The 19,119-nt window shown below is 40.8% G+C and overlaps 1 protein-coding gene across 21 annotated transcripts in view; it reads left to right on the top strand.

Annotated features, from left to right (window-relative positions):
• The first annotated feature begins 1,081 nt into the window (after positions 1–1,081).
• Positions 1,082–19,119, top strand: part of hspg2 (heparan sulfate proteoglycan 2) — a 94,462-nt gene continuing 76,424 nt past the window's right edge. For 8 of the 21 annotated variants that reach the window (XM_085393426.1, XM_085393434.1, XM_085393432.1 and 5 more), the window contains exon 1: positions 1,084–1,538. In XM_085393426.1, the coding sequence (XP_085249552.1) occupies positions 1,470–1,538 (69 nt within the window). In that variant the 5' untranslated portion in view covers positions 1,084–1,469. Of the gene's footprint in view, positions 1,539–19,119 lie in introns of all 21 variants that reach the window. The other 13 variants (XM_085393425.1, XM_085393431.1, XM_085393427.1 and 10 more) reach the window with 7 other exon arrangements.

The raw sequence follows: 19,119 nt of genomic DNA, 5'->3' as shown, positions 1-19,119 counted from the left end.
AGCCCATTTTGTTCATCTACTTTTAGTCTATTTTCATGAGCAAACTGGAGCAGCCCATAACTGTCTCTATTCAGGGTTTAGCTTTTAATTGGCAACAGCTGCCCTCTCAAACCTCAGAGTGATAAAGTATCACTCTTTTAAATGGTTGGATGCAGACATCCAGTCCTTCAAACAGCTACTGACTTCAGTCCTGACAAACAAGCTTATATTTGGGACGTGTCTCCAGCGACACAGCACACAGCAACGCAAGGCAGTTAAATGGTTGTGGGGGTATCTCTGCACTGGGAAGTCGGTGTGCTGCACTTTAGAACTCCAGTAGAGGGCAACAAAAGCCCAAATATATTGCCAAGAACTGAAGCGACATATTTTCATAAACTCTGCAGCAACACTTTTATTTTCAAACCAATTGAACCAGTCCTGACTGCAAACAGATGGGCACTCTTCATTGCTTTTACTGTTGTCAGTAAATATTGAGTGAGTGGAATTTGTTACAGGAATGCGTCTCCTAAATATATATATATATATTTATGAAGCACTAGCATGTCCCCCAGTAGGTAAAGACAAATAACAGATCCCTTTAGGTTAGGTGTTGTTCCTGAAACTTGTTACTTATTTCTGGATAATTCAGATGTGTAGCTAGTTTAAAAATAAACAAAAAGTAACTCATATGTGTTATAATAAAATAATAATTAACTACGCTGTTACACTTGTCCTCATTTAAACACGAATCAGATGGTCAGTAAACAGTTTTAATGTACTTTAGAATTTCATTTTTTAAATTACATTTTAACTGAATTTTCCAACAATTGATCAAATCAGTCCTACAATTACCCATTCAAAATTCCACTTCAGTATCAAAGCCTGTCACTGAGCCACTGTGCCGAATTCGTTCTTTTGGAAATCAAGTAATTTCTGCACTCTTACAGATTACCCGGAATACTTTTGGATTTTTACTTGCAGGATACTAAAGTATTGGAACAGTGGTGCTTTGCTACTTTTGTTCGAGTAAAGACTTAAAAACGTCCTTCACCACCACCACACACTTTATTCTCGGCGACGTCTCCCCACAGTGGTATTAGTTGTACTCTCTTTGAGCACTCCATGAATTCCATTCCGCCTTTTACTTTTCGGCAGCGCACTCTCCGCACAGGACTTCCCATTGACTTTGCAAGGCTGCATTCAACCCACCACAAGTCCCAAGTTTCGGAGTGCAAGGGAGAAGAAGCCCCATAGTGTCGATCTTTTTTATTTGCGTAATCTTTTTGAAAAGAAAAAGAGAGAAAAACACGAGAAGGGATCCGTTTTACCTGTTGATGAAGTCCCACCGGGCGTGGGACGCAGCGGAGCAGTCGGGTTTCTAGAAGAAAAGTCTGAAATAGGTGCACCGTTCCAGTGGCCAGGAGGCGTGAAGGACCCTCGTATTCCCCCCTTTCCCCAAGCATTTACAGCCTGTGCTGGGTCGGTGGAAAATGGGCACTCTGACCACTTCGATCTGTGGACTTATCCTCACTTTCATACTCACATCGCAGCTTTTTACTGTAAGTGAGCTCAAACTTTCTCTTTACGCTTTCATTTTACTTTTAAACTCCCCACTGGCGACTTTATTTATCAGTTGCTTACATAACTCAAATATACAAACAATTTATTCCACTCCCCAAAATCAAGTTAAGGTTAAGAAGCAGTGTCTTTGTATCCTATTAAAAGGTCATATGTTGATAGTAGTGTTGATTGTGGGTAAATGTGTGGCGACGGGTTGCTCACATGCAGGTGGGCTGTATAACTGAATCCAGTCAGCATGAACTGTAAAGATGCTTTTAGAAGTAATATGACAAACTAGAGGCTCCGAGCCGGGCTAAGTTTGTCCATAGAAACAAGCTATTCATAGTCTCCCTGGAGTACTCAACTCCTAAACCTTCTTAAACTTTGTGAGGCTCCATTTTGCGTGGCCTAGGCTTTCTGTTATAACTAAGATATGCAATGTTTGACAATGATTAAAAAAACCGGAAATAACAGAATTCTGTGGTAGTTGGTAGTTTGTGTCTTCTCACATTTAGGCTGAGTGTTTTATTCTGTCCTGGAGAGCCTGGAATTCTTGAGAATAAAAGATGCAGGTCGCTTGAGGGTGATGGCTTGAGTTTTCAGTAATGTTATTCAAAAGGAAAAAGAAATGCATTCACCTCAACATTACCATTGACGTGTATTCAAGAGCGACTGCAGGTACAAAAATGTGCTGTACTGAGAATTTCTTACCTATGTCTGTTTTCACTTAAGGCAGTAGCCAGCAGTTATCTTTATTGAATATTTGTTCATTTATTTACTCGATCCAGTTTTTAGGATGTAAAACTGGCTTGGTATTGCTCATTATGTCCAATTGAGAGCAAACAACAAATGAATGGAACAAATATGAAGTTGAAATATTTTTGCTTGGTAACTAACTAACAAATGAGTGTACAGTCCACACAGTGTTGAATATATTTGTTTGATTAATTGCTGATATTGCAGCCTAAGATATTGTTTGTCTTCTTGCCTCTGTGTCTGCGCTGTGAATCATATAGAGGATGACCGTTACCGGGCGGCTGAGAATAGACTGCCCCCACCCTTTGCAAATCCCGTCTGGTGTCTCACCTTTATGCCCTCCAATAAACAGAGCTGTCACGATTGAAATATCTGTGACATCTCTGTGTTGATTTGATCTAAACCAAATCCTTTTTGAATGATGGGACATAGTTGCACAGGTCAGCAGACATAAATCTTTCACATGCTGGACTTGGTGTGTGAGCAGTGGTACGCTTGACGTTTGAAAAGCTGTAGTGTTGAAGTTTTCATGACTTTAAGATATATTTTACATCCGGTGATGCCATGCTATTGAGCACTGAGCTTTTCGTTTGGAGTGGCAGAACATGTATCGCGTGTGTCTTCAGTGTCACCATAAGTTATGTATGTTCAATATCATCGACCTATAGAAGTCAGCTCCAGAGGGCTATTATCACCTGTTGTGTTCTGTCACTGAAAGGTAACATGAGATGGCCTCTACACTTTTACCACAGCCTTGGCTGACTGTTAGGCCAACAACACCAGTATAATTGAATTATCTGTAACCGCAAACAGCATCTGTTTCTGGTATTATGCTTTTGAACTCCAGCAGGCGAACTGTCTCTTGATTCAATTAAGCACACGCGCGTACTGGTGTTACTACGAGATCCTCTTTCCTTCGTGCTGGAATGTCAGCTTCATGCGCAACAGCTCAAGACAATCAAAGTCAATAAAAACTCAGTGGGTGAGAGTTATCCATTAAATAAATAAAAAAGAGTACCCATATCCCACTGTGAACAAGCAGCAGTAAAAGTGTGAAGAATTGTGCGAACCAAACATCGACACAGCTTCATATTTAATAAGAAACAAATGATGACTGTTTTTTTTCATTATGTCTTTCTTAAGCATATGTAAGCTTGGGAGGTCACTTGGCTTTCTGGGGGTATGACATCAGACTAACCGTGACATTACCACTGACAATTTTGGTACAGAAATTTCTCCCAGTATAGACTGTCATAAGTGTTCCTTGACTTCATTCGGGGCGGCGGGGGAAGGGCAGCTTGGATCGCTATGACTACATAGTCTGAAGTGTGTGTGTGTCATTGGTCTGAATTGTTGTCTTTTTCTGCTGCGTGTAACTCGACCCCTTCATCCCCCTACTAAATATTATGCAGTGACAGTTTGATTCGATGGTGTAGTCAGTTTGTGCCATGCAGACTTGGTGAAGTGGTCGGCCGTCTGTGTGGTGCTTTGTCATTTCAGATCCAGCTACCTGGTGTTTAATTCCCATTCAGAATCAATGAGGACTCTGGGGAGTTGAAAAGCACAGCAGTGCAAACACCAACTCCACTCCATAGTTTGAACAGTAGGGAAAGCCTGCCCCCTGGACACATTCACATAATTGCTTGAAGACTAGGTTTGGTAAACACTGCATTGTTGAATTATAGTCCCAGGAGAGAGGCCATCTTGGTTGATGGGACAATACTGCACTAAATTGGCCCACCCCACCCTCAAGCACATTGGCACATATGGAGAGCAGGCCAGGAAGCTGGCATTTGTTGACTCTGCAGCGAAGTGTGACTTGGAACGGTATAGAGGTCAAGAGGCGAGGACTCCGAACCTGGCTCTGTTTCACAGTTCAGCAGAGTTCCTCATTATTTATTCATAGCCTACATTAGCCACTGCTACCTGAACTTTTCACGTGTTTGTCTTCACAATCAGTCATGCTGCTTTGCTATAACCTTTTCATTGGCCTGACACGTCCTTTGCTGCTTTTCCACCTCACAGAGAATATTTGCTTCTCTGTAAGGGTTTTCATCGAGTCTATAGATAATTACAGGTTGAACAGACATGCATCACAGCCTTTACATTTACAATTACTCTGAAATATTTCATGAACTATGATTTTGCTATCAGGACCCTTTGGCTTTGTAACTTGTTTAATGAGCTCAGTCTTGCAGAATCAGTGAATTCCTTAAAATCCCTTCCTAACACTCATTCCTGTAGACCTGCTTTTATGTAATGAAATTACATCTGATGTGTCTGTAGTCCCAGCCTGCTTCAAAATGGCCACCATCGTCCCTGTACCCAAATCCTCCACCATCTCCTCATTGAACGACTGGCGACCTGTAGCCCTGACCCCCATCGTAAGCAAATGCTTCGAGAAGCTGGTCAGGGACTTCATCTGCTCTGCACTACCCGACTCACTGGACCCTCTACAGTTTGCATACCGCCACAACAGGTCCACTGATGATGCCATAGCCCTGACACTACACACTGCCCTGTCACACCTGGAGAAGAGAGACACGTATGTGAGGATGCTGTTTGTAGATTACAGCTCAGCATTCAATACCATCGTTCCCTCGAAGCTGGACAGGAAACTGCAGGATCTAGGACTGAGCAGCTCCCTCTGCAGCTGGATCCTTAGCTTCCTGTCTGACAGACGCCAGGTGGTCAGACTGGGCAGCATCACCTCATCCCCCATCACACTGAACACTGGTGCTCCACAGGGGTGTGTACTGAGCCCTCTCCTGTACTCACTCTACACCTACGACTGCACAGCCACTAACAGCTCCAACATCATTGTGAAGTTTGCGGACGACACTACAGTGGTGGGTCTTATCACCAACGGTGATGAGACGGCTTACAGGGAGGAGGTCAGCGCCCTGACCCACTGGTGTCAAGACAACCATCTCACCCTCAACGTCGCAAAGACAAAGGAGTTGATAGTGGACTTCCGGAGGTGCAGAGAAGTACACACCCCCATCACCATCAACGGCGCTGCTGTGGAGAGAGTGAGCAGCTTCCGGTTCCTTGGCGTACATCTGGCTGAGGATCTTACGTGGTCAGTACACACAAACAAAACAGTGAAGAAGGCGCAGCAGCGCCTCTTCTTTCTCAGGAGACTGAAAAGATTCGGCATGAGCCCCCGCATCCTCAGGACCTTCTATCACTGTGCCATTGAGAGCATCCTCACTGGATGCATCACCACCTGGTATGGCAACAGCACCGCCTACAACTGCAAAGCTCTCCAGCGAGTAGTGCGGTGCTCTGAACGGATAATTGGAGGTGAGCTTCCCTCCCTCCAAGACATCTACAGGAAGCGCTGCCTGAGGAAAGCGGGGAGGATCATCAAGGACTCCAGTCACCCCAGCCATAAACTGTTCAGACTGCTTCCATCAGGAAGGAGGTTCTGCAGCATCCGGTCCCGTACCAGCAGACTGAGAGACAGCTTTTTCCATCAGGCCATCAGACTGCTGAACACATCATAGACACCTCAGCTTCACTACTGGAACTTCAACATTATGCACTCCACACTGTATATAAATGCCACTTGTTTTGCACATATTCAACTCTGTATATTTTATATATTTTATTATTATTATTATTATTTTTATTTTTTTATTTTTTTTATTTTTTTTTTTATTTTTTTATTTATTTATTTATTTATTTATTTTTTACTATTTAATTTGTAAAAATGTGTATACACACACACACACACACACACACACACACACACACACACACACACACACACACACACACACACACACACACACACGTAGGAAAATATTTAGTATACACATCCAGAAATGCATACACTATTATATATTGTACATATATTTATTAGTTTCAGGTTGGCCATTCTTGTATTTTGCTCGTTTGTGTTGTTGTGTTTGCACATCTCTGTTGCTTGTGGGGCTCGCACACAAGAATTTCACTCGCATGTGCTGTGCCAGTGTGCCTGCACATGTGATGTGACAATAAAAGTGATTTGATTTGATTTGATTTGACTATCTGGTCTAAAGCTTGCAGCATTTTAGTTTTTCATTGACTTTTTACCAATTTAAAATCACCCTGTTTGCAATGCTTTTTAAAGTTTCTCCCATGGCTTTAATGTTCACCTCTCTGTTTAGCATTTCCCTTTGAGGGAGCTTTTTCCTATTGGCATCTACAGATGACAACAACCTAAAATATGCTGAAAATTTTGGCATACTCTTTTATCAATCTACAGGTTAATCTCACCGCACATCTGAAGTTAGCCACTTTGTTTGGGATTTTTTTTAAACCTTTGGTTTGCAGTAAATGTAGGTTATTATTATCGTGTTATTCCTAGAATCTGGTTTGTGTATTTTATTAAAAATGTTAGTATCAAGTATATTTTGTGTTCTGAAATACAAATTTATGCTGCAAAAGTTGCTTCAAACCCTTAGGTTGATAAAATTTACAAGGGTGTTTTATTCCACCCTATCCTCTGGGCACAACTTCACACAGACACTTACTAATGTCTTTTCATGATACTCTGTGGTTCTTGGCTGTAGAGTGCTGTGCTTTCATGCCCAATGTCGCTTCATGTCGGACAGAAGAGCCAAATCCAAACACAGCTGCACCTCAGCTGGTACAGCAGCAACGTTGTGCATGTGCTGACATGAGACTCTGGTACTTTGACTACTGCTTGTTGTAGCTAGAGTCATCTCTTTACATTCAGACTTGTTCTGCGTTTCCTCCTCTGAAGAAGTCATGCGGATGGCTTTGGTTCAAATCACCAAATCACACGTATATATCATAGTCAGACTGATGCAAAGCTTCTATCTGGGAAAGTGCAAATCTACATTTAAATCTGATTTTAATTTAAAAAACAAAACAAAAACTTTCCACACGTGAGTGTTAAAAGGTGTCATAAGTTATCATTCCTTTCTCTTATTATCACATTTGGTTTTTTTGTGTTCTTTTTTGCTCAACACACCATTGAACACTTATAAATAGGCCCAAGTTTAGATAGACTAATTACTCCCTAAAGTATATTTGAGCAACCAAGATTCCTGACACTATTGCTTCACACTCACACTGAAGTCTGTGATTTGACCCGATTTTCACTGTAACAAGTACTTAAAGGATTCCTTGACCAGAATCTTTAAAAGGCGTGATCACTCTACATTTGATATTGTACATATCTCTCTTCACTCCTGAGTTATAGAGCCACAGGTGCAATAAAACCGGCAGAGTTCATGGTGAGGTCAGCACTGTGACCACAAGCAATAAAGATTAGTAATGGCCAAAAAGTAATTCAGGGCAGCGAATTACATGTCTGATTTTCCCCCCTGCTATCCTTACACCATTCATAGTCTGTACAAAAAGAAGTGCATCAAAATATGATAGATATTGCCATTTCAACTTTTAAGAAAGAGATCGATTGGTTCGGTTCGGGGAATACTTAATACCAGGGGATATTGTGCTCCAGTTTTTGTGGAATTAATTCATTTTTGCGACACAAGCAAGTTTTTTAAATTGCCGTTCTTTACTGCCAGTGATTACTCCTGTGGAAATACTGAGCCTTAAATCTAACATGCAAAACAAAAGGTTTGGAATAGACTGGTAACAAGTCTGTGCAATTCCCCCATCTCAAACAGTCGTCTTCAGTCTTTTCACTGGCTTTTCTGTGGGCTGGACCTAAGCTTGCACTTATTACAGATTCATTGAAATGCTAACTTTACTGCATTGCACTCTCCCTTTGAAGGTGGTCCATAGCCTGTGCCCTATTGAATCTGCCATTGTCTTTTCAGAGGGAGTGATGGGAAATCACTTCCACTTTTTGGTTAAAGGGGCTCCATTGTCTTGTTTGTTCCCTCCCAACATATAGAAGTACTCTGATGGGACCCCGTGCCCTTTTTATCAATTGCATGTTGGTGTGTAGGAAACAGAGCATTTTTTCTTTGGTAATTAACAAAGGTAAGAGATCGTTATCAACCTTTTACCCCTTTTTCTTTAAAAGCCCGGTTTGTAGCTGACATCCAGTTAAATGGTTATAAAAGTCCAACCCTGTGGTGTCTTATCAACTCTGAGTTCTCATTCTCTGAGAGCTAACCTGCAGAACCTTGGCTTCACTTCCTCTTACTCAGCAGCAAGTCTCTACATGTGAAACAAAAAGGCTTCCCCATTTGCAAGACTTTATTGTAAGAAGATGCAAATTCACCACCTAAGCTGCTGTTAAACCCTTAATATTCGCAGAGGGAGGTCGGCAAGTGGAATTCGGCTTTGGGGGTTTGAATGACTCACTGAAAGGTAAATAATGGGCAAACATTGGCTTCCCCTTTCTGCCAAGTTTCATTTAATTCAAGTGTGTTTTTGATGGCAGTAACTCAACCCTGCTGTCTTTTAGCAGGCTAATTAGGATACAGGCGGTGAAAATAAGCTTCCGCCAAAGGGTTGCTGGACTCTCCCCTAGAGCTAGCCAGATAGTCACTTGAGGTGGTTTGGTATCTGATTAGGATGCTTCCTGGGTGTCTACCGGGAGGAGGCCCCTTGACAAATGCACGACACAGTGGAGAGATTACATCTCTCAACAGGTTTGGGAACCCCTCAGTGGTCCTCCGGAAGGCCTGGAGGAAGTGGTTACAGAGAAGGCCTCTCTGGGCATGGTGGGATGGGTGGATGGATCCACAACAAATATTTTTAGAAGGAAATAATTATCTTATTAAAACACATCACATGCAAAGCAAGAACATTGCTGGTCCTGTGTTGCTTTTATTTTATGAGCAATAACTGATGAAGATAAACTTTTGAGTCATAATTAAAGGTCTAGCCTCAGTCTTTCAGTATGACATCAGGTGTTCCAATTTATCTAAGACATTTATATCTGTCATTATTGCATGAAATATTAAAAGTCAGCTGTTTTTGACATCAGTTATACAGAGATTAGTGATTGAATAAACACAGGGGATTATTTCAACCACAAACTTGCGACTAAATCATATGCCTGCAAAAACAAGCCGATTCAGATATCTCTGGGTAAAACTGATACCTTTTGCATGCAGCACTTCTCTTCAAGCCACTGCTGCTAAAGTTTGATTATAACTGATAATGGATTTTTTGGACAGATACCAGGTTTCAAGGAACAAAAAATCAGTTGCTGGATTTTTTAAATAGATGTACATATGCAAACTATTTATTGTAATTATATTTATGTTTCTTTAACTTTCTAGCAATATTTTATTGTCTTGACAATGCATGGTTCAGCACCTCCAACTATGATCGGCAGTGATCCTCTGCTGTGTGTGCTGCAGAAAATGCTGAAAATTGTAAGCAATGGAAAATCTATGTGACAATACGATGTCTAAATGATATTTTTTCTGCAATATTTTCTATATTTTCTAACACTATGACAACATTACATCTGGTTTTACAGAAGAATTGAGTTCTGGTGTACTAGGCCTCAGCTGTGCCCCACAATAAATCTACAGAGACAGGAGAGGACCAGTTTGGTGTGTGTTATCACGTCAGCTGTTATCCCACAAGACATAACAACTCTTTTGCCTGATACAAACACATGCTCACACAAGGAGAAACTCTTGTTCTCAGGGGAGCTTTCTTCCTTTTTTTTTCTTTTACTGCATGTCCTTTATTCTTTCTGCTCACTCACTTATAGCATGCATTGTTCAAATCTCCAAATCCTTTCACCTTGCAGTGGCGAATGAACATTTACAGTAAATCAGATTTGCTATAAAGAAGTAATTTCTATCCTCCTATTGCACACCTTTTACTGTAAGAACAAGGAAGGCAATTTGGACAGGACAATTTGGTCCATAATGAGATATTTTCAGAGCTTTCTGAAAACAAATGGGTCTGTAGTTAAGTGGTTTCCAGCACTCCATTGTTTTAGTGCAATGGCTTGTGATGGTCTGAAAGTTTTGTCCCTTGCTGAGTCATCATCCTGTTTCGGAAATAAAACCATGAATTGTCTACAGAACAAGAGGACCCCGCTTCCTCTGAAGCAAAGTTTACCCAGGCTGTCGTGTGCACAGATGTACCTCTGTGTGTGTGTGTGTGTGTGTGTGTGTGTTAGTTACCATATAAATCCGCTTTTTTAATTTATAGCTAAAAATCCCCACAATTTGAAGTCTTTGACATTGTCCTGGATTTCTGCATCTCCAGCGTCTCTCCTCTTTGAACCTTTTTATCATGCATTGAAGACACAGAGGCACATTTCACAAGTTTTTATTTCTTGCACAATGAAACTGACTTCACTTGTAGTGTCTCTTGGCTGGTCACAGCTTCTAGTTGCAAAGCTGTACTGAAGGTCTTATTAGTTTTTATAACTTGGCACATAACAGGCGGGAACTAAGGATTAATGAATTCCCCTGGATCTAATTACAACCAGCACAAGCACTTGTTGTTTTTATTCCTTCTCTCTCAGCTTGTATATGACTTTTGAATTTCCATCACAGCATGTTTTAACTGAGTAGCACTGCTTGGGTGAAAATATTTTCCTTTCAGGTTTGCAGCTTTTGAAGATGTGTTATCCCCACTGTAAGCCAAACTCTGCTGTAATGGAAAAAGACATTGATAGACATGCTTACATATGCACATACACTATTCTTAATGAAACGTGAAAATCGCTCACAGAGACTATGACCTGATCTCAGGTTAAATAAATGTAAAAGCTATATATATTTCTACAAATTTCTACAAACCAGAGTTGAGAAAATAATACATCCTAACCGCATATTTATTGTTTATTATAACCACATTTATTATACAGTGATCCCTCATTTATCACAGGAAATAACCCGCGATGGGTGAACTCCAGGAAGTGGCAAACTTTATTTTTCACAACTATTATAACTGTTTTAAGGCTCACACGTTTCTCTCTTGTTTAAACACCCTCAACGTTCAAACCTTTGTGGAAAAATATGTCCAGTATTATAGAATGAAACCAAAGCTCAAACCCTGTTTTCAGGTCCAGAACATGGGAATAGAGCAGCTGTGAGAGAATTCAACATTAATGAATCAATGGTATGGAAGTAGAGGAAGCAAGAAGAATGAGTTGAGTAAAGGCTGACTGTTTTGTTTCGCTTAATGTGCCTTATAATCCAAAAAATATGGTAACTTCCACCTTCTTTTAGCATGTCCAGAAATCCAACTTTTTGTGCGATGGTTAACATCTTCCTCTGCCTTTTGGGTGCTACCGCAGGTGCCTTTGACGGTGCAAAACATTTCATCGACATTGTTGTGTTTGTTGGGGAGAAAACTTACAAGCATACAGTACAGAACTTCAGAGTCACACTGCTAGCGATCGAAGATTTATGTAAATTTAAGAAGCTGAACACGTTCTGTGCTGTACAGGGGACACGGCACGGAGGAGATTGACTATGGTCTACAGCCAATCATGATGCAGAACACAATGCGCTGTAAAGAAGAAAAAAAAAAGGCATGCAAAATTGCACACAGAAAAATCCGTGAAACAGCGAGGCCGTGAAAGGTGAACTGCATTATAGTGAGGGACCACTGTAATTGCAAATATAATAATAATAATGAATATCAAAAGTACTGTAAGAATGAAAACTTTAATGCATTTAATAGAATCGGTTAAGGTTTTTGAAGACCTGTTTTAATCCCCGAGATGTGCATTTTCATTGTCACCATCTTGGTTTGTAAATCCAGATGTGATGAGAGATCTGACTGTGAAACCACTGCCAATGAGCATATCCCCAAGTGGCTAAAAGCTATATAAAGGAATTTAACACTTGGTAGCTATTGTAGGTAACAGGACAATTAACCAGACATGTGGCTGAACTGATAATAAATAACCAAATGGTCCCCGTTCCAACAAGCGATGTTAACATAATGAGACATGATCGTTAGTGTAATAGCCTTACATTATACACTCATCTGTATGTAAATACATGTAGCAGTGAAAATCATAGTATTGATAGCAAATAATGTCAGACCTTTAGGTGGCGGAGAGTTTCACTAGATTAAAATCACAGCTTCTTGCTGGAAGCTATCACCACTGAGCCCTCTAATTATTTTGAAGTACATTTCTCTTGAAGTTGTTCCAGATCACCCTCTAAAAGAAGCTGAGAAAAACCTTTTAGATTTTATCTTTTTTCTTGTGGTGTATTGCCAACTAACATCCCCCCCTCCCCGACACACACACGCCCAAATATGAGAAAGTCTGCTTAACAACCATGCTGACTAAAGTAGCTAAGCATCTATCATGTGCCCTGAGGCTCGACAGTGTGTACCTGGCAGGCTTATTCAAACTGGAGGTTGGCCTTGTAACACAGTTGGTAGGGCAAGGAAATGTTTGTGGTTTTAAGCCAAAGTGGTTGTATATAATCTTCTCTCCACCAAACCATCTGTTGAGTCCGTGGGAGGAGAGCACATCTAAATAAATAGTCAGCTTAAAAAGTTTGTTTATTTACTTCGGACTGTTACAGCCCCTCAGTCAGAGATGGCATAGTCAGAGGATATGCAGAAAAAAACACATTAAAAAACCCAGCCCACTGTTAATTTCTGACATAGTGGATGAATGAGTCAGCCCATGTTCAGTTAAGACCAGCAAGTAGCTGGTGACCACCGACTGTGCCTTTGCAATACCGCACCAATAAAGACTGAGTTGCAGGAAGGGCAGCTGTTGAGTGTCACTTAAAGAAAAAAATCTGTGCACATAATTTGATTTTACACTTATAGTTCAATTTTAGATATTTTTCTTGATCTCTTTTCATGAACCCAAGAGGTAAACGTATTGGATTTTTTAATCTAAATTAAAAATCTCAGTTGCCCTTGATGTTCTTTCTATAAACATCAGATATGGTAAAGGCCTCACTTTTTTGTTCTTCGTCATGCAGGCAGCATCTCAAGCCAAGTCAGGCAATTATTCCTTTAAGGGGGGTAATTAAATGGTTCTTCCCCTGAACTAAGGGCTTGAGTGATTTATGTGGACTATGAACACATTGAGGATGTTCTTTAAACTGTGTCATGATGAAGAGCCTCCGTCTTTCCCACCAGGCTCCACCTGCTGAGGCTCTGTTATGACCCTGTCATGGGTAGAAGGGGTGGAGATGGGGGCACACAGGGAATAAGATTTGGCCCAAACACCAGACTGCAGTCAGATTTTCTGGCACAGACGTCAGTCTTGCCTGCGGGCACATGGCTAACCTCAGTCTGTTGATTCAACTGTGCTTTCCCAGTGCAGGGATAATGGAAAACAAAATTTGAGAGTGATAACAGTAGAACGAGAGTGGAGTTGTTATTTCGTTCCTATTTGTTTACTGGAATGAACTGACCAGGCAGGCGAGGATTAGGTGCCCAATGCCCTCTGGATGCAGTGGCTCAGCATTGTTGTTGCACCCGTTGTAATATTCTTGTAATATCTCATACCCAAGTGATCTATAGATTAAATCTACATAACAATTGTCATTTAACCATTAAAAAAGTCCTGATGTAGAACTCTGCTGTCTGACTGTCAGGTCAATGATCCAGTAACGTTACAAAAAAGTTGTATATTTCATTGCACACTACTTTTGTTAGCACAAAGCGTTGGTACTAATGTTTAAAACTGCTCGGCACTTTAAATGCGCTGCATGAATCATAGGTTTTACCACTCAAAAATGTAATGTCAGGCATTAGCCATGCTCAGTCTCTAGGACATTTTAAAAAGGACCAGAAAAAATCGTCATTTACATCCAAAGTCTTTTTAGACGCAAGTGACATCCATCTGGGTTGGTATTTTGATCTTTGTGAATACTTTTAATTGCAGTAGCAGGAATCAGGAATCATCAGTTACCATCCATCCATCTTCTTCCACTTATCCGGGGCAGGGTCGTGGGGACAGCAGCCCACGGGGGACACCAAGGTGTTCCCAGGCCAACCGAGCGATATAATCTATCCAGCGTGTCCTGGGTCTGCCCTGGGGCCCTACTCCCAGTGGGACATGCCCGGAACACCTCACCCAGGAGGTGCCACGAGGCATCCTTGTCAGATGCTCGAACCACCTCTGGCTCTACTCTGAGCCCCTCTCAGATGGCCGAATTTCTCACCCTATCTCTAAGGGAGTTCTTTCGGTCACTACCCACAGCTCGTGACCATAGGTGAGGGTAGGGACATCGATCGACTGCTAAATTGAGAGTTTCGCTTTTACACTTAGCTCTCTCTTCACCAATCCAGACATCACTGCAGCCGCAGCACCAATCCGTCTGTCGATCTCCCGCTGCCTTCTCCCGTCACTCGTGAATAAGATTTAAACTCTTCCACTTGGGGCAAGAACTCGTCCCTGACCCGGATTGGGCACTCCACCCTTTTCCTTTTCATCAGTTACATTTATAAAAAAGCCTCAAAAGTTGACTTTTCTCCAAAAGAAGAATTAAGAAGTTAAACTTAGTGATTAATAAGTTTTTCTCATCCCACCAGAACACTGACAACATGCCACTTAGGTTAATAATTCATGAATCCTGTAATAATCTAATAAAGGCGCACAGGTACTTATAGATGAAAGAGTTGTGAACTCGTGCATTTGTGCAAAAAAAAAAAAAGACTTCATGTCTCAACTATGAGGAGCAACAAATTTATTATAAATATGATTATATACTTTTTGTTATTTTTTCAAGGATAGCAGGCATTGTCGGTTATTGCCCATCTTGCTGTTGTTCTGCCTCCTGGGTAGGAATTAAGCAGATGATAGAGTGATGTGACTAAAAATGCAAGCAAAAGAAATATTTGTATTATTAGATTCTTATTCATGCAAAGATTGTGTTGTTGCTCGTTTTATGAAGAAGTATAGCTTTATTGTAAACTGTCACAAAGGTCACAGGGAGTGATGTAATCACCCCGGTGAAAGCTGGGTCTTAAATGATCCTTATTCTGCTCTTTTTTTCCCCTTGAAAGGTCAGCCGGCTTGTGCTGACCTGTCCATTATGACAGTGATGAGTCACACACAGAACAGGCTGCAGTTCACTGGCTTCTCTCATATACCTGACGGGTTCACTTTGCTGATTAACCACCACTGCTCCCTGTGTTTTCATAAGAACACACAGGGCCCCTTGCCTATAATTACCTTTTATTATAGTAGGAAATAGATCCCTCACATCTGCTTCCAATGAATGGGCAGGTTAGACCTTCTGCTTTCTTGTATTATTGCTTCAAGTCCTGGCAAACAGATGTCTTTGTAGGTGTGAGCATGCAGTCAAATAAGGGCCTGTTGTTGAATTATGAGGACTGGTGAAATTCATCCATCAACCATTAAAAAGTACTCCCAGACTTTGTTTACAGTTGTCACATGTTGGCCTTCAGGTTTGTTGTCTGGTTGGAAGATGGCCAAAAACACCTTTAAGTCTTTGATATATATGTAAACTTTCTGCAGCACTGATTTAAAACATCACGCTCTGAGATGGAGAAAAATCACAAACAGGTACAGGTGTTGTGAAAGGTAGATGGATCGACATGGCCATCATTAGGATTGTAGCCCATTTGATATATTCCTCCATGCACAGTGAACAATGAGTTGTTGTGGGAAAGCGGGGTGATGTTATATTTTAGTCCTAGTTAATAATACATGAAGAGCACAAAAGTATTACTTAATATTTTGTCACTAATGTAGAAACATACGTTTGCTGCTTGTTTGTTGCTCCACTTAGTGCACATTTGTCGAACTCCAGGCCTCGAGGGCCGGTGTCGCGCAGGTTTTAGACGTGTCCAGCTGATTTAATGGCTAAATTATCTCCGCAACATCTCCTCTTGAAGTTCTCCAGAGGCCTGGTAAAATAATTAATCATTTGCTTAATTACCAGGGTGAGATCTAAAACCTGCAGGACACCGGCCCTCGAGACCTGGAGTTCGACACCCCTGACTTAGTGAATCAAAAATGGAATTATTACTCATTATTACTCAACATTCCATGTTGCACATTAGCAATATGCAATGAATAGTCTGTCTTCATAGCTGACTAAGTTTTTTGCTGTTTTGCTGACTAATGTAATTTGTTCTGAGTGAAAGAGTAAAAAAGATACAAATATAACTTAGAGCTAACATCAGCGTAAAATTTGCACTGATTTGCGATATCATCGTAAGTGAACGACTGGTCAGTGCAGTGGTATTAAAACCGATATTGCCTAATGTTACATTTTTTAGCAACCACCATTGGTGATATTGGTGATCTGTGGGTTTTACCTTAACATCACTGTTTAAACTGAACACACAGACTGTTTATGTTTCTATACTATGGGGATATTTGCTGTTCCCGGTGAAAGTGACGTGCTAAATTTTCCAGCACACAGTACGAACTTGCTGTTGCTGTTTTTGTCTGTTTACACTGTAGTTACTGCTGTATTTAGATATTGTCCTGCTGCGAACACGCAGGCACTTTATTTTTGGATCTATCTTGTGGAGGAAGGGTAGGTGAAGTAAAGGAAGTGTTTAATTTAGCTCAGGGATTTTATCTGGATCTCTAAGCGTAAGATCCAGCAGGCGTGGTTCTTTCTGGGGGAATTCCTTCCTCTAAGTTCATCAGGGAAAATGGGATAGCAGTAAGACTTTATCACACTCAGTATCTTTACAATTATATGTTTTTACTTGTTTACTTTTTTCTGATCTCTGTGCATTTGGTTTGGCAGATGTGTTTGAGATTCTGACATTTAGTGACTAATTTTATTAATTTGTTTGTGTTTCAGAGTGACTCATTTACTTGTATTTATCAGTTTGTGTATCATGACAGCTCAACCCACATCAGTACCTGCTTTTTCGTTTTTGCGTGATGGACGGGTGACTTATCACTCCAGGGAAAGAGTCTAGACAGGAACATTCCCAGTCTAGGTGCATTAATATACTAAATCTTTCATTGCTGATACAGTCAGTAACAAAATACAGAGTGTCACAGCTTTTAAGCATGACTCATGCTGAAAGGTTTTACCTGAGGTTAAATAGGATAGGTAGTCTGAGAAAAAACATTAAAGGCAATAACAGAATACAGTAATAATTACTTTATATTGCCATCGCCACCAATGTAAAACCATAAAAGCAATGGATAAAATGAAGAATATGTATAACTTTTGTTTTTGTGAATGCAAATGTTGCAAGAAAACTCAACAAGATCTCAAGAGGCTCTAGTTGAGGCCCTTGTTGACCTTGGACAAAAGTAATGAATGGACTACTGTTTATCTCCTGTCCAACAGCTTTTCCCCAGCCTTCATTCATAACCATATCTTCATCCTGCACTCTCTGTTTGCTTAGCCAAAGTCTGCACTGAGACTTACTAAGGTTTGAGCTGGCATGGATTTCCATACTTGTTGCTAAAGCATTGAAACACTAAGGAACTTCTTTTGCAAGTGCTCAACTTTTAGTTAGTTTGAGCCAGTATCTTTTTACTTAGTTAATTCACACCATTAACATGGGAACTCTCAAATCAGAATAGAATTAGAAAACATGTTTATGGGCTTTTAAAGATCTAGAAGACTTCAAAAAGATAATAAAATACTACAAAAAAGGAGACATAAGACCATCACAAGTGTTTAACCCGAGCAAGCCAAGTAAACTAATCCTATGTATATGGTTGGATCTTTCTTTCTGGCCAAAACAGAAGCTCTTTACACCTGGACAAATCTAAGGAGTCTCTGGGATTCCCCTGATTCTTCTTCTTGAACCATCCTTCAGGAGATAAGCTGGTTTTTTTGGCAAGTGCCCTGCCCCTTGATCCTTTGTCAAGGAGTGACAGAGAGAATTTGAATCCAGAGAATAAAACTGTGATTGAAAATAGTGAAGGCCAGTCGGGCTGAAGGCATTTTATGCTGTGTGTAGTGGGTAGCTGATTCCCTTTCTCAGGCCATTTGGAATAACTGGCTTTAGGAATGTTCACATTTCTCTGCTTTAGGCTGTGGTTAAAGAAGTGAAGATTAAGATTTGCCTCTGTCCTTGGGTTGTGGGAAATAAATGACTTCCTTCATCAGACAAAGAAGACAACCTGTGGGAAAGTCCCTTGTTAGACTGAAGCTTAAGGGCCACATCTCTGCTAGGCAAGCTGTGGGTGGATTTGCCTTAAAGCATTCATGCCTATTTTTGGTCATTTTGCACACTGTCAAAACAAACAAAAAAAAAAAAACTAAATCACTTTGTTCTATGCAGAGAAAAAAAGGAAAGTGGACCAGAGCTGCTGTCTCTTGCCTTCTAACTGAATCACTGTCAGAAGCTTACCAATTTAAAGACATCTTCAGTTAATTTTCATGCAGATGTGGGTGTGCACTATGCTGAGCAATAGTTGGCTGTGCCTTCTACCTCTCACAGGATTCTCTCAAATTTATTGGTTGCTTTCCAGGTTTAACCTCAGATGGGAGCGTAAGGGGCTTGCCAACTGCTGCAGCAGACTGCCTACTGTAGTACCCAACCTCTCTGATGATTGATCTGGAAACTGCATGTGTAGAGTTTTACATAAGCAAGAGTCTTACACAAAAGCTTCTTTAAAGTTGCTGGCCAAAAAAAAAGTCAGGAAAGTAAGCACAACTTAAATATCCTGAACACTTCTGTAATAGCTAGCTCTGCATAATATGCAGTGACTAGCAATTTTTTCCACTTCTAATCATTATTTTTTTATGCAATTAACATCTAAAACATTAATGAAAGTGATGGAAACAACAAGAAACAGCTCAGCGATCTGAAGATGCCCCTTAGACCCTGTTCTTTAGAGGCCCTGCAGGGCCTTTGGAGGGGGGTGTAATAACACCTGCAGCTACGCAGCTCCTGAGGTATTTTTATCCCCCCCGGAATTCCACTTCTGTTCTCCGCCTAGACCTCCCGTCTAAGCTCATGGGAATTCACTCA

The sequence above is a fragment of the Rhamphochromis longiceps genome, linkage group LG20, assembly GCF_057381845.1.
Source record: "Rhamphochromis longiceps isolate RC_006_pf linkage group LG20, R_longiceps_female_GT1.1, whole genome shotgun sequence".
Taxonomy (NCBI): Eukaryota; Metazoa; Chordata; class Actinopteri; order Cichliformes; family Cichlidae; genus Rhamphochromis; species Rhamphochromis longiceps.
This window is presented reverse-complemented; position numbering and strand designations above follow the sequence as displayed.